The sequence below is a fragment of the Bos grunniens genome, chromosome 24 (assembly GCF_055505025.1).
Source record: "Bos grunniens cultivar Pamir isolate PY7600 chromosome 24, Bosgru_T2T1.0, whole genome shotgun sequence".
NCBI lineage: Eukaryota > Metazoa > Chordata > Mammalia > Artiodactyla > Bovidae > Bos > Bos grunniens.
This window is the reverse complement of record NC_141188.1, coordinates 22,061,224-22,075,370: the sequence shown is the minus strand read 5'-3', so window position 1 is coordinate 22,075,370 and position 14,147 is coordinate 22,061,224. Positions and strand designations below refer to the sequence as shown.

Sequence of the window (14,147 nt, the reverse complement as noted above, 5' to 3'; positions counted from 1 at the left end):
CCCCCCACCTCCCGCCCCAAGCCCATCTCTCTTGATCTGCAGAATGCAGCGAGGGGCTTCGCCAACTTTCCAGGCAGCCTCTTGAGTGAGTTTTCCTTCCTTTCACAGTTCCTCTGATTCTCTCCATCTGAGCACGTATTCTGCCTCCGAGCCTTACAACTTCCGGTCTTTCTCTTCTAATAGGTGGGTGTCTTTTCTTTATCCCCTTTCTCTTTTTTGTAGCTTTCAGTTTTTATTCTAATGTACGGTGATTTTCTTTCAGACACTGCTCATAACTTCCTGTGAGATGGCAAACAGTTGCCATTTTGAATCACTTCCTGGGCATTAATTTAATTATGTTTAAAAATTTTTATTGAAGTCCAGTTGACTTACAGTGTGTTAATTTCTTCTGTACAGCAAAGTGACTCAGTTATACATATATTTTTTTCATATCCTTTCTCACCATTTTTGGTCACAGAATGTTGCATATAGTTCCCTGTGCTATAGTGTAGCGCTTGTTTATCCATCCCGTATCTAATAGTTTGCCTCTGGTAATCCCATACTCCCAATCTAGCCCTCTCCTCCCCTTCCCTGGGAAACTACAAATCTGTTCTCTATATCTGTGCGTCTGTTTTTGTTTCATAGATATGTGGATTTGTATCATATTTTAGATTCCATATGTATTATTAAGTGATATGGTATTTGTTTCCCTGACTGACTTCACTTAGTATAATCTCTAGGTCCATCCATGTCGCTGCAGATAGCTTTATTTTGTTCTCTTTTATGACTGATGATATTCCATTGTATATATTGATATATATCTGACTCACATCTTCTTTATCCATTCATATGTTGATGAACGTATAGGTTGCTTCCATATCTTGGCTAATATAATTGCATTATTTACATATGGATGCTTCAGTGATTCCTATGCCAATTGGAGATGAGGCCAAGGGAAGGAGGTGTGCAAATCAAAAATGCTCAGGGAATTTTCAGCAGGTGTTTGTACGCTTACCCATGTGCCTGCTCTTCGCTGATGCCTGGATCAGGACCTCTCTGCAGAGCAGAGAATGGGGAGCAGAGAGTTTGAATATTTCAAACAATCAAATTGTTCAAAATCAGTAATAAAAATCAGTATTAACTGATGGCCCCATGTGTATTCAGTGAGGAAATGGAGGCACAGAGTGGTTTGGTGACTGGAGATGGCTTACTCAGCCAGAATGGCTTTGTGTACTTTCGGGCATATGTGACCTCCTGTTTGAATACCTCCAAACAACAAGTTCTGTACCAGTCTCTTTTAGGTCTAAAATTCTGAGTTACTGTGATCTTTCACACAATTTTCATGAAATGCATCTGACATAGCTCTTATATCCCTTGATAATAGTATCTGTGTACAAGTGATGAGCCACACATTTGACTGGAAGAAAGATATCCTGGCAACCTCATCTTCCCTAGCAGGATGGTGTTAGCCCAGAATGGTGATGGACTCACAGGCCCTGACGGGGCTTTTCTGGGCCCGGGTCCCTCCCACGTGGCCCCAGGCTTCAGTACCACTCACAGTCCTGGGGGATGAGAGCAATAGAAACATGGAACTGGCCAAAATAAATATACACATAAATTGAGAAAAGCAGCCTCATGCTTGTGAGACTTCCCGGGTGGCTCAGTGGTAAAGAATCTGTCTGCCAACCCAGGAAATGCAGGAGATGTGGATTCGATTCCTGGGTCAGGAAGATCCCCTGGAGGAGGGCAAGGCAATCCACTCTAGTATTCTTGCCTGGAGAATCCCATGGACAGAGGAGCCAGGCAGGCTACAGTTCATGGGGTTGCAAAGAGTCAGACACAGCTCAGCATGCATGCATGCTTGTGAATGAGAATCAGCTTGGATTTAGCTGAGGAAAGTTAATAATTTTTAAATTATTTGACAGGAATTTGAATACTGTATAAATATTGTTTGTACCTATTAATTTTCTGATGTTCACTCAGTGTGGTTGTCCCAGGTCAATATGGCTGCACATTTGACTGCTCAGTAGTGGACTGCAACTGAATAGGTTATAATAGAAACCAAGCAGTTAGTCATTAAAAAGAATTTTTTGAAAACAAAAACATAAAACTCTGTGCAGTGAATTCAGTTAGTTTAGCTGAAATTGAGATGCAAAATTGGACAGACCACAAGGTAGTCGAATTAATTGTTCAACCATTAGAGAAACTAAAGGAGGGGAAATGACTCTCTGCTTGTTTTATTTCCATAATGTTTTTGAGACATAATTTTAGTAAAGTAATCTTGTTAAAACATTCTCTGGGATGCCCACTTTTGGTCTGGAAGGAGATGGTTTTAGATGCTAGAATAGCAAGATCAGTGTCCAGACAGCTGGGTGACGCAGGGCTGAAGCCAGAGCACGGGGCCTGTCTCCTGGAGGATCCCGAGCTCTGGGGCAGCTTCCTTCCCTCCTGAGCAGGGCCCGCTGCCTGCTGCTTCTCTCCTCTCTCCTGCTGGGCTTTTTCTCCCTTCTCTGCTGCTTCCTTTCTTTCATATCATCTTATTCTTTGCTTTCCCTCTTCTCTGTGGCCTATGTGACCCTCTTGTATTTTAATTTTTTTATTGAGGTGTAATTGACAGAATGGGCTTCCCTGTGACTCAGTGGTAAAGAATTTGCCTGCCAATGCAGGAGACATGGGTCCAATTCCTGGGTCAGGAAGATCCCCTGGAGAAGGAAATGGCAACTCACTCCAGCATTCTTGCCTGATAAATCCCATGGACAGAGGAGCCTGGCAGGCTACAGTCCTTGGGGTCACAAGAGTCATTCACAATTTAGCCACTAAACCACCACCGCCACTTGAAAAATCAAGCCAACACTCACTCAGAGAAGAAGCAGTTAGCCTGCTGGACAGGCAGCATGTTGGGACTTTTAAGAGATGAGAAGATGAATGCCCAGAAACCAAGTGCCATGAAGATGGTGTGTTACCGGGGGAGGGTGGCGGGTAGCATTGTGAGTCCCCATCTGCCTGCCAGTGTGCCTGGTACTGAGCACAAGCTGACACATGATAGCAAAGAGACAAATAAGAAGCCAACACAGCAGACACAGCAGACTTAGCAACACAGGATAGATTGGGGGTAATATGAGTATTTTAGGTTCTATTATAATATAGTAATTCATTAAGGAAATCTGAAATTTTACTTCTGTATTCTATTTTTTTAAATAGATGATCTTTATTTTATGCTTTCTTCTATGCATTCTCTTTTACCTTTGAGGATATTTTTTACAATTGTAATCAAACTTACTGTATAATATTATAAACTGATGTTGCGTGCGGTATGTGTGCAGGTATAAACACACTATGAACATTTGCCATGTTTTCACTTATAAATTGGCAGTCATTTTTAATGGTTGCGTAACATTCCATCAGTGAGTGTTACACCATACTTTCTTATCCTCACACTGTTACCTAGTTGGGTAGTTTCCAGTTTTTTGCCATGATCTCAAGGAGCTGCCAGTAAGAATCTTCCTGTGTGATGCTTTTAGTATATAAATCACTGTAAGTAAGGTTATGTTAACTTCCCCAAAAGTAGACTTATTTGGTCAATGGATATCCATAGTTTGAGATCAAATGGCCTCCTAGAATGGTTAGTACTGATTCTCTTGGTGGGAACTTGTACTGGATTCACTGTGTATGGGAAGGTCTTTGTGCGCTTCCATCATGGCAGCCCTTGGAGTCCCACACACTCCAGTAGTGTGTCCTAACCAATTTAGAAGGTAGAGTCAGCCCTGCCCTGTCGCTGAATAGGTTGTAAGACAAAGCTCTGCTGATAATAGCTAAATCCACCTTAGCTAAAGAACAGCTGTTCTGAAAAAAAAACAAGAAAGCCCTAGACTTTAACAAATCCTGAAACTTGTCAGGGTTGACTGGGAGATGATAAAAGCTCATTGAAACTTAGTGGCTGTCATTTTGGTTCTGAGGACGTGTTGGTGAAACATCCTCAGACCAATATCGGGTGAAGACATTCGATGTGTGCACCTCTAAGCGGCGGGCCAGACTAGAAGGTCTGGAGACAGTTGCTCCTTGATTGCTGGGCATGCAACAAGACTATGACGTCTAGTAGATGAAATTGATTCAGAAACACCTAAAGGAGAATTTTTTAGTAAGATCTTTCCTTAGTTAGTTGTCTGATGTTTTCTGCAGACCTTTGATGGAATTAACACTAATTGTGCCTCCACCAGAGAAGGAAACGGCAACCCACTCCAGTGTTCTTGCCTGGAGAATCCCAGGGACAGCGGAGCCTGGTGGGCTGCCGTCTATGGGGTCGCACAGAGTCAGACACGACTGAAGCGACTTAGCAGCAGCAGCAGCGGCAGTACCACCACCAGGGCCTCCCAGGTTGCTCAGCAGTAGAGAATCCACCTGCAGTGCAGGAGACGCAGGTTTGATCCTAGAAGCAAGAAAAATCTTCATGATTCAATTCAAAGCAATTTGGATTCTATTTATGTTAGCAACTAGTTTTAATGTACACTTAGAAAGGAAACGGAGAAGACAATGGCACCCCACTCCAGTACTCTTGCCTGGAAACTCCCATGGACGGAGACTGAGCGATTTCACTTTCACTTTCCTGCATTGGAGAAGGAAATGGCAACCCACTCCAGTGTTCTTGCCTGGAGAATCCCAGGGACAGGGGAGCCTGGTGGGCTGCCGCCTATGGGGTTGCACAGAGTCGGACACGACTGAAGCGAACATGAGGATTTTGTTTAAGCCCTTTGTCATAACCCGCTACTTAGCAGTTTGGGACTTTAGGAAGCTTCTCTAATAAGAAATAATAAAAATGAAGTTAGTAAGTTTCTCTAAGTTAGGGTGATCACTAACAGTGCTACCTTGTCTAGACCTGTTTTTCTCGTAAAAATTAAGACAGTTTGCCGAGTGTTATTCATCTAGTGACTTGTACTCATTTCTCTGTCCCTTCCTGCCCCCAACTTAACCCTCTGTACTCTTCAGATACAGCAGCTTTGGCAACAACTCTCATCACTCCTCGAGACCTTCACCTGGATCCAGTGTGCCCACCACCCCCACGTCATCCCTCTCACCCCCACAGGAGGCCAGGCCTGAAAGGTGGGTTGTATGTACTGACTGCTTCCTTGTCCTCAAGCGAAGGGAATCAGTTTAAGAGTGCCCAAAGGGAATTTGGGATGGACATGTACCCACAACTGTATTTAAAATGGATCACCAACAAGGACTCACTGTATGGCACAGGAAACGCTGCTCCATGTTATGTGGTGGCCTGGGTGGGAGGGGAGTTTGCAGGAGGATGGATACATGTATATGTATGGCTGAGTTCCTTTACTGTTCACCTGAAAGTATCATGATATTATTTGTTCATCAGCTACACCCCATTACAAAATAAAAAAGTTTTTTAAAAAAGAGTGCCCAAAGAAAAGTATAAAAGAATAATCTGAAATATTTCCCTTGACAGAGTATAGTCCAAAGGTAAGACTGTTTTCTCTCTTTCACACTGTACTATGTAACTATCTTATTAGAGGTGGTAGTTTATTGGTAATCCTGTCTTATCTCTCAGCATCCTAAAGATAGGTATACAAATTTGTTCTAAAGTATTTAAATGTGAATGTTTTGATTTACCTCTTAAAAACTGTTCTAGATTTTGTGTTAACCCTGCAATTTGTGTTATACACATCCATTTTCGCCTTTGAATGATTCATTCTATGTACATCAGGAGGTAGTGGGCCCTTTAAGGGCACCTTTAAGATGTTGTTTTATTAATTCAGGACCTACCAGAAAACAAATGAATTATATGGGTCCGTGGATGGAATTTAACTTGGCAAGAGTATTAATTAGACCACCAGAAAGGAACTTATTATTACTCCTAGAAGCAAGGGATTGCACAAGGATGTGTTTACAAGGGAAAGGTAAGGCCTGTAATTTTAGAACAATAAAAACGGCTTCCCTTATATGGCAAGAGCACCGAGTTAGAGGAGACTGGCCAGGGTTCCAGTTCTCTCACTGGGAAGTTATTTAATCCCTGAGGGTATGTGCCAATTATGTAAACCCTCACCTTAGAGGGTGGTTTTCTGAGCAGATGATAAGGCACACTTGAACCCCACTGTGTGGGTCCAGTGACAGGGACCGTGTACAATGGTGAGACATAATGTCCAGCAGCTCGTGAATGATCAGAAATTCAGAAGTGAGCAATTCACAGAGGTCATTTGCCTCTAATCCCAAATTTAAAACAAATCCATCTTCGCATGGTCTCCAGTATATTCTGAAGGGTGTTTTGCCGACTGGAGATCTTGGAAGAAGGGGGTTGCCTGGCCGCACACCACCTTTAATTTCTAAAATGGTACCTAAACCCACTGGTGTCAGACTCCCAGGTGGCACAGTCCAGTGTGGTCGTGAGCTGGTCACATCTGGGCTTGGCTTGGTCCTGGTCATAAGGTAGCAGATGGATTGCCATGAAATCTCTGCTTTTCACCCTAGGTTACTCGTTCTGGGGATCAACTGAGGTCTCCTGTGCTCCTAGAGAGGTCACCTGGAAAGAGAACCTTTGTCCTATGAGATGTGAGATTTGAGGCTGAAGTGAGGAATATTAGAGTCTGACTTGATATTACATTTGCCGGGTGGCCAGCTCCTTAGGAGCAAGGAAGTAGGCTCCATTCATTGCTATAGTTTCTGGGGCTAGGCTGTGGAAAAGTCGAGGTGAATGCCAATTGAAGGATCCAGGTGAATTATCCACTCACTGTGGACAATTTGGAGGTTTCTAAGGTTGAGAAATTGGAAGGACAGGAGGTCCACGGGTTTCCCAAGTCTTCGCCTTTGGAGGAATGTTGTTCCCAGGTCCTAATGGGGAAACCCAGGTCCCATTTGAGCTGGAAGGTCCGGGAGCTCAGGACCCTGAAGGACTCCTGCCTGTGCCTCTTTCCTGCTGGGGCTAGCTGAGTGTCCCCTGAGGGACTGGGGGGATTTAGTGGGGGAGGGAGAAGAGGGGCTGGATCCCAGAAACCCTTGAGTGCCCTGGCGGAGGCTGGACTTCATCCCAAGACCCTGGGCTGTTAGGGTTTTGAAACAGCTGGTGCCATGAACTAATTGGCCCACAGTGCAGGTGGAGCCAATGGGGCAAAGCTGCAGAGACCAGGGCTGCTCGAAGCTGCCTCTAAGTCAGAGAGAGGTGACCCTGCCCGGGAGTGGCAGAGGCCTTGGGGCTGGAAAGGAGCAGTGGGTTTGTGCAGACTTGGCTGCTGCTGGGAGGGTGGACGCAGGGGAGCCTGCGGATGTTAGAAACAAGGAACTGAGATGGAAGATGCAGGATGAGAAGCAGAGCAAGGATGGAGATGTTCATCTTGGGGTGCACACGGCCTGAGGAGTCTGTCTGACACCCCGGGAGATGCTCCGGTGCTGGTGGGGTGAGGACTTCGTGGTCCTCGGTTTGAAGAAGGCACTGGGTTGAAATCCCTCAGAGGGAGCCCGCGCGCTGAGACCCCGTTGCTGGGTGGCAGCTGAGGCAGGGAACCCTCCTGTTCTGAGCTGCCTCTTCTCCCCTGTGCGCTCCTGCCATAGCAAGTTCACTATATCACTGTATCCACCAGCGAGGAAAGCTGCAAAGGGTTTCTTACTTCCTTTGCATTTGCATGATTTTTGTTTCAACCATCACCATCTGTGACTTTGAAACATCAGATATGGCATTTCATTAAGGCCAGAAAGCCACCAGGCCCGGCCACATCACCACTTTCTGCTCTCACTTTGCCAGCTTATGTTTTGTGAGTATAAAAACCAGTAAAAACAAGAGAGTCCTTAACTCCAAATCATATTCGTATCTCACCACCCTAGCATATTATGTCAGTTGTATTTATAATATTTATTTTTATACAGTTTGATTTTTTCTTTTTTCCTCTTCAAAAACTGGATTCTTTGGATGTCACCGTAATCTATTGTTACATTTACAAATATTTTCTGTCTTATTAAGATACAGGATTGTTTTGACCGAGGTATATACTTCAGGAGGGTTTGTAAGATTTATCCTTGAGATGTTTTATATACCCCTAATTATTGAAACTCAAAAGAAAATCTCTTAGGAAAAACATTGCACTCTTATGAACAATTGCATTTTTGCAATGAGAACCCACATGTTCTGTCAGAACACTCTGGGCTAATAAACAGCATGACAAGGCCCCATGCATTACTGGGGAGTTCTAGAAACCCTTTCCCTTGATTTGCAAACAAGATTCACTTCCCTGAAGTCCTAGGAAAATCACGCCAACTAAAACACCCCTTCAGGCAGGTCAGCCCGCATTGGGACTACAACTGGGCATTACTGTGAGTTTAGAGTTTTCATATTTTCCCCAAGCATATTAGTGTGTTGGATGTTAATAAAACTTGGAATGATAAATTGACCTAGAAAGGAAGAGCTGAAGAAACAATATACAAATCAAGTTAAGCAGCGGTATTAAAATGAGCCCTTCTCCACATCTCCTGTTACAGCTTTGTTTACAGGGCTCTGTTAGAAACAGAGAGTGCAGCATTAACTTTCATGAAATTGCAGCTTGAGTTGTACCAAAACAAAACAAAATAAGAAGACCAGAACCATTTGCAGAAGCCCTCAGGGATACAAGATGCAACTGTTTAATGAAAGCAGACTTTTAAAATGCTTCAATTTTGAAAATGTGCTTTTTGAGTGGAAACATTCTAAATATTTTCTTTTTAAAAGAAAACAAAATTACAAGAGCATTTGAACCATTCATCTTCAAGTATTCAAATAAAACAAACAGGCAGACAATCATCACAGCGTGGTCACTCTGTGGCTCTGGCCTGAGCGCATCCTCTCTGCATCCCTACTGCGACATCCCCCTCTGGTGGGCCTTTTCAGAAGAGGCAGCTGCACGCCTGTTCGGTATTGTGACAGTGGCTGCTGAGGGAATTCAAGGGAACAGTGAGGCCAGTGCTGGGGCCTGAAGGTGCCTGGAGGCGGATCAGTCTTTGTGCTGAGGCTGGGAAGTAAGTGCTCTGGGAATGAGGCCCCTGTGCTGTGAGCTGGGGGTGGGTGGTCATGAGCAAGTGAAGATGCTAAGAGCTCAGTGGGTGCACCTTGGAGATTTTAGGAGGCCAGGGAGGACTTCTCTGTGGGCCTGCCAGCATGTGCCTTGTGTACTGAGTCTGTTCTCCTTCTCCCCTTACATTAGTGCTGTTGTCTGCTGTAAATGCCAGTCACCTGCCTGCTTTACACACTAATGTCAGGAGTCCTTAATATATATATATGTGCCAATCTAGGTTGCTTCAGGGTGTCCAACTCTTTGCAACCCCATGGACTGTAGCCCGCCAGGCTCCTCTGTCCATGGGATTCTCCAGGCAAGAATACTGGAGTGGGTTGCCATGCCCTCCAGGGGATCTTCCTGACCCAGGGATTGAACCTGCATCTCCTGCGTCTCCTGCGTTGGCAGGTGGATTCTTCACCACTAGTGCTGAGGCCCTAATAGATGTTTACATACAGCTGAGTCACACTCTTGTGCAGCGGAAACTAACACAGCCTGTAAAGCAATTATACTCATTAAGGGTACATGTACGTATGTAACAATGCTTCCCAGGCAGCACGGTGGTAAAGAATCGGTCTGCCAATGCAGGAGATGTGGGTTCAATCCCTGGGCCAAGAAGGTCCCTGGAGAAGGAAATGGCAACCTACTTCATCATTGTTGCCTGGGAAATCCCATGGAAAGAGGAGCCTGGTGGGCTACACTCCGTGGGGTCACAAACAGTTGGACACAAAATAAAAATCAAAGCTTAATTGTTAAAAAAAAAAAAAAAAGAGTGCTTGTAAGTTTGGGAATTGTTTACCTTGTATAGTCATCCCAGCATTTTGACTTTCTGGAAGACTGTAAGCATAGATATTAGCAATAATACTTCCTTTAGAAATAAAATGGATAGTAAGGGATAAATAAATATTTAAAGTTGCAACTTTAAATTTTGTGTATTATTGTTTATATGGGCCTTTCATGTATGTAGTAGCATTTGAAAAGTGTGAAGGGGTGCACAGTTTGAAAGTGAAGCTTCTTCCTACCCCGTTATTTTTCCCCAAAACAAGGGCTCCTTGCAATTCCTTATGTGTACTTCCAGAGATATTTTATGTTAATGTCAGCATATATGTGTTTAATATAGCTTTACACAAATAGTAATACACTATACAAACTACTCTGCATTCTGCTTTTTTTTACTTAAAAATTTACCTTGGTTCTCTTTCCATTTTGTTGTCGTTCAGTCACTAACTCATGTCTGACTCTTTGCAACCCCATGGACTGCAGCATGCCAGGCTTCTCTGTCCTCCGCTGTCTCCCAGAGTTTGCTCAAAGTCACGTCCATTGAGTCAGTGATGCCATATAACCATCTCATCTTCTGCCGCCCTCTTCTCCTTTTGCATTCAGTCTTTCCCAGCATCAGGGACTTTCCCAGTGAGTCAGCTCTTCACATCCAGTGGCCAAAGTATTGTAGCTTGAGCTTCAGCATTAGCATCAGTCCTTCCAAAGAATACTCAGGGTTGATTTCCTTTAGAATTGACTGGTTTGATTTCTTTGCACTCCATGGAGTCCCAGGGACTCAAAGGTCTTCTCTAGCGCCACAGTTTGAAAGTGTCAGTTTTTCAGCCCTCAGCCTTCTTCATGGTCCAGATCTCACATGACTACTGGAATAACAAATGCTTTGACTATACATACTTTTGTTGGCAAAATCATGTCTCTGCTTTTGAATGTCTCTTTACAGCTGCTCCATTCTTTTTAATACTTTGTTCTCTGGGTGCTGTTTCATATACCCAGTCATGTAACGATAGGCCCTGATGATACTGCAGTGTGATTCTTATCTGAGTGTCCTTTTGCACATGTGTGATTCTCTCTAGGACGAATGCCTAGAAATAGATTTAGTAAGTCAAGTTTTTGTATTTCTTCAGTTTTGATTGGTTTTTGCCCAGTTGCTCTTGGTGAAGATTGCCCCAGTTTGGGTTCTCAGCTGCAATGTGTAAAAGACCCTGTGTTCCCAACCCCTCTGCCAAAGAGGCACCATTCAAGTTTTTAGCCATTGCTCTCTGAGCAGTGAAGAGTTGTATGTCATTAAAATGTAAATTTGTGTTTCCTGTTGTGACTGAGCATGATTTAGTATTTAAAGGCACCTCTCCTTTCCTGTGGATTTGTGCTTCATGATCACTGAGTTCTTTTTCTTACTGAGATGTCCAGGTTCTTTATAAACTCCAGTGGGTGTACCTATTACTTTGCTCAGTCATTGGTCTTTTTACAATATTTGTGTGCAGAACAATTTAAATTTTGGAATCATATTTATTAATCTTTTCTGTCTTCTGGCTTTTGTGTTCCTTGTGAGGACAGCTTTTTCTCCTATGGTGGAGGTGGTTTTGTTGCTAAGTCATGTCGTACTCTTATGACTCCATGGACTGCAGCCAGCTAGGCTCCTCTGTCCATGGGATTTCCCAGGCAAGAATACTGGAGTGGGTTGCCATTTCCTTCTCCAGGGGACCTTCTTGACCCAGGGATCAAACCTGTGTCTCCTGCATTGCAGGCAGATTCTTCACCAACTGAGCCACCAGGGAAGTCCCCTTTTCTCCCATGGTTTTTTCTAATTGTTGGATTGTTTGCCGAGTGGTATTCAGACAAGTGAAAAAATTGTAGCTACAGTTTTCTCCCATGGTTTCTTCTAATATTTTTGTAGCTACAGTTTTCACATGGAAATATTTTTTCTACCCGGGAAGTTATTTTGGCATATGGTGTGAGGCAGAGGTCAAAGTTACATTTTTTCACTTGTTTGAATACCATTTAGTGAACAGTCCTTTGTTTCCGTGTCGATTTGTTGTATACCAACAGCAATGCAGGCTTGTTTATATGTCTGTTCAAGGTGCTTCCATAGGAGCATCTCCCATCTCCTCCAGTGCCCATCTTCTCAGATGGATCAACCATTTGAGGCTGTCAGGAGCCCTCTTTCTTCCCCAGTCTTTGGAATATGACTATATCATCTGCTATCTTGAAACAGTTGTGCTGTTTTTGTCGTCTGTTGCTGTGGGGTTTTATATGGTGATTGCCCACACTGGAATAAAGAGCACAGGGATATTTGGGGGAGCTGGGACCAAGCAGTTAGGATGAGGGTGGGAGCCTGACGTGCTGAGTCAGAGCACTGCCTTGTGAGATCTCACGCCCTGTGACCCCTAGAATACCTGTCTCCAGCACTGATGTGGTAACTCCCCCCGCCCGGATGAAGGTCTCCTTTTCCATGCTTTGCCTGCCTACTTTCAGTTACTTTGGCTTTTGTAGTTCTCAGCTGCTTGCAAGCCTATCAAGCATTGCCCTGAGTATCATTGGCTGGTACCCGTGTCTCCCTCATCCTGATTTCCTCCTCCACGTGGACTGCTCTGTATGGGTGTCTGGGTGCTTCTGGCTTCCTGTTCTAGTCTGCTTTGACCTTTTATTATTTCTTGCCTTTGCTAGTATCTACATATGCCTTGAGCTTCTACTTGTCTGGTTTTCAAATCACTGATTTTTTCCAAATATATGATCCGTGTGTTTTTCTGGATCCCAAACACTTGCTGGCCATCTTCCATCACTTGGTCTACACAGTACTCTTCCAAATATTGTGTCAGTAGAGTTAAGAGCTCCATTGTCCAGTGGGCTTTTAAATTTTTATTTTTAATTTAAATTGATCAAAGTAGATGAAAAAAATCACTGAAAAAAATCCTGAATAGCACGTAAATGGAATAAAAGGCATTGCCTTTCTTTGTGATCACAGTTCATGGCATAGAGCCCACGAAGGCCAACAGCAGAAAAAGATACCCACACAGACAGATTCCCTACCATTCAAACCAAGAGGCAGTGAATCTGTGTGCTCCTGGCGCTGTGCACCAAACAGGCTTTCTGCTGGCCTGCTGCTAGGTCCTGATAGCAATCTTGGTGAACAAGGAGTTCCTGTAAGGCATAATGTGGTCTTGATTAAGTTATGGTGTTACATCCAAAGTGCGTGAGAGCAGAGGTACCCGTCAGTTAACAGAGGGAGTTTGCAGAAGGGTCTGGCTTCGTGATGGCTTCACCAGTGACTGTGGACATTAGGGGACCTAGGCTCTGGGTCAGCCCACGTGGGTTTTGGATCTGACTCCTTCTCACCCTTCCTACCGCCATAGATTTAGCCCAGGATCTGTGTCACACGTGGACTATGTATTGCAGTGATGTATGTCTCCTACACTTTCTGAAATACAGATCTGAGCAAGTGACATTTCCTGTTCGGCAACCTTGAGTGCCTCCCACCACTTATCAGCAAGCTCCACCTGAGTAGCATCATCTCTAGGATCTCTCACATTTGGATCCTGCATACACCTTGCAGCTTGGGCAGCCATCAGCACGCCCATCCTCACTGTACTTCAACCCCACAGAAATGCTGCCAGGCTCTCCCAAGGCCCCCTTCTTTCATATTTGCTCCGTCCTCTGGGCAGCCTCCTCCGCTGCTCATTCAGTTGCTTCCTTCTCATCCTCCAAGACCCAAGTAGATGACATCTGTCTGTAAAATCCTCTGACTTCCTCAGGAGGAATGAATTGTGACAGTTCTTATGGGTTCATGCACCTCAGTTTCAGCTCCCAGCCCTTTGAATAATTATGTGTTCATCCTTTTGTTTCTGAAGTGGGGTTCACAAATGTACCATGGTCTGCGTTAGTGAACCTGGGTTTCACAAAGCCATGGCATAAAGATGGTTCACCTTTCTGGACTGGGCATTTGATTAAAGAGTCAAGGAAAATCTTTAAGATAAGCAGGACTGGAGAATCCACATGTAAATTGTAAAGATAAAAGTGTTTGTTTTTGCACGGAAGCACTTTCTGCTTGTCCCATGTTCTGCGTCCCATGTCTGCATGTCCCACTTCTTTGTCAAATAACCAGGAGAACAAACACAGGAGCAGTTTTAACCTCTTACTTTCTTCCTTTGGAAAGTGAGATTAGAGTAGATTTTTACATTTTTATTTTATTTTTTGGACATTCTACATGGCTTGCAAGATCTCAGTTCCCTGACCAGCAATCAAACCCTGACCTCTAGCAGTAAGAACGCTAGGTCCTGACCCCTGGACTGTCAGGGAATTCCTAGGAATAGATATTTTGTTTATGTATTTATTGATATTTTTAAATTAGACAATTCTATAACCCTTGTTTAC

At 44.0% G+C, this 14,147-nt stretch overlaps 1 protein-coding gene across 18 annotated transcripts in view; it reads left to right on the top strand.

Annotated features, from left to right (window-relative positions):
• FHOD3 (formin homology 2 domain containing 3) overlaps positions 1-14,147 on the top strand; it is a 523,276-nt gene that overhangs the window by 382,712 nt on the left and 126,417 nt on the right. For 7 of the 18 annotated variants that reach the window (XM_086372637.1, XM_086372636.1, XM_086372635.1 and 4 more), the window contains 2 exons: positions 109-183; positions 4,963-5,076. The exons of 2 other annotated variants lie outside the window; for them this stretch is intronic. In XM_086372637.1, the coding sequence (XP_086228763.1) occupies positions 109-183; positions 4,963-5,076 (189 nt within the window). The remainder of the gene's footprint in view (positions 1-108; positions 184-4,962; positions 5,077-14,147) is intronic. 9 more of the 18 variants (XM_086372647.1, XM_086372646.1, XM_086372645.1 and 6 more) reach the window with 2 other exon arrangements.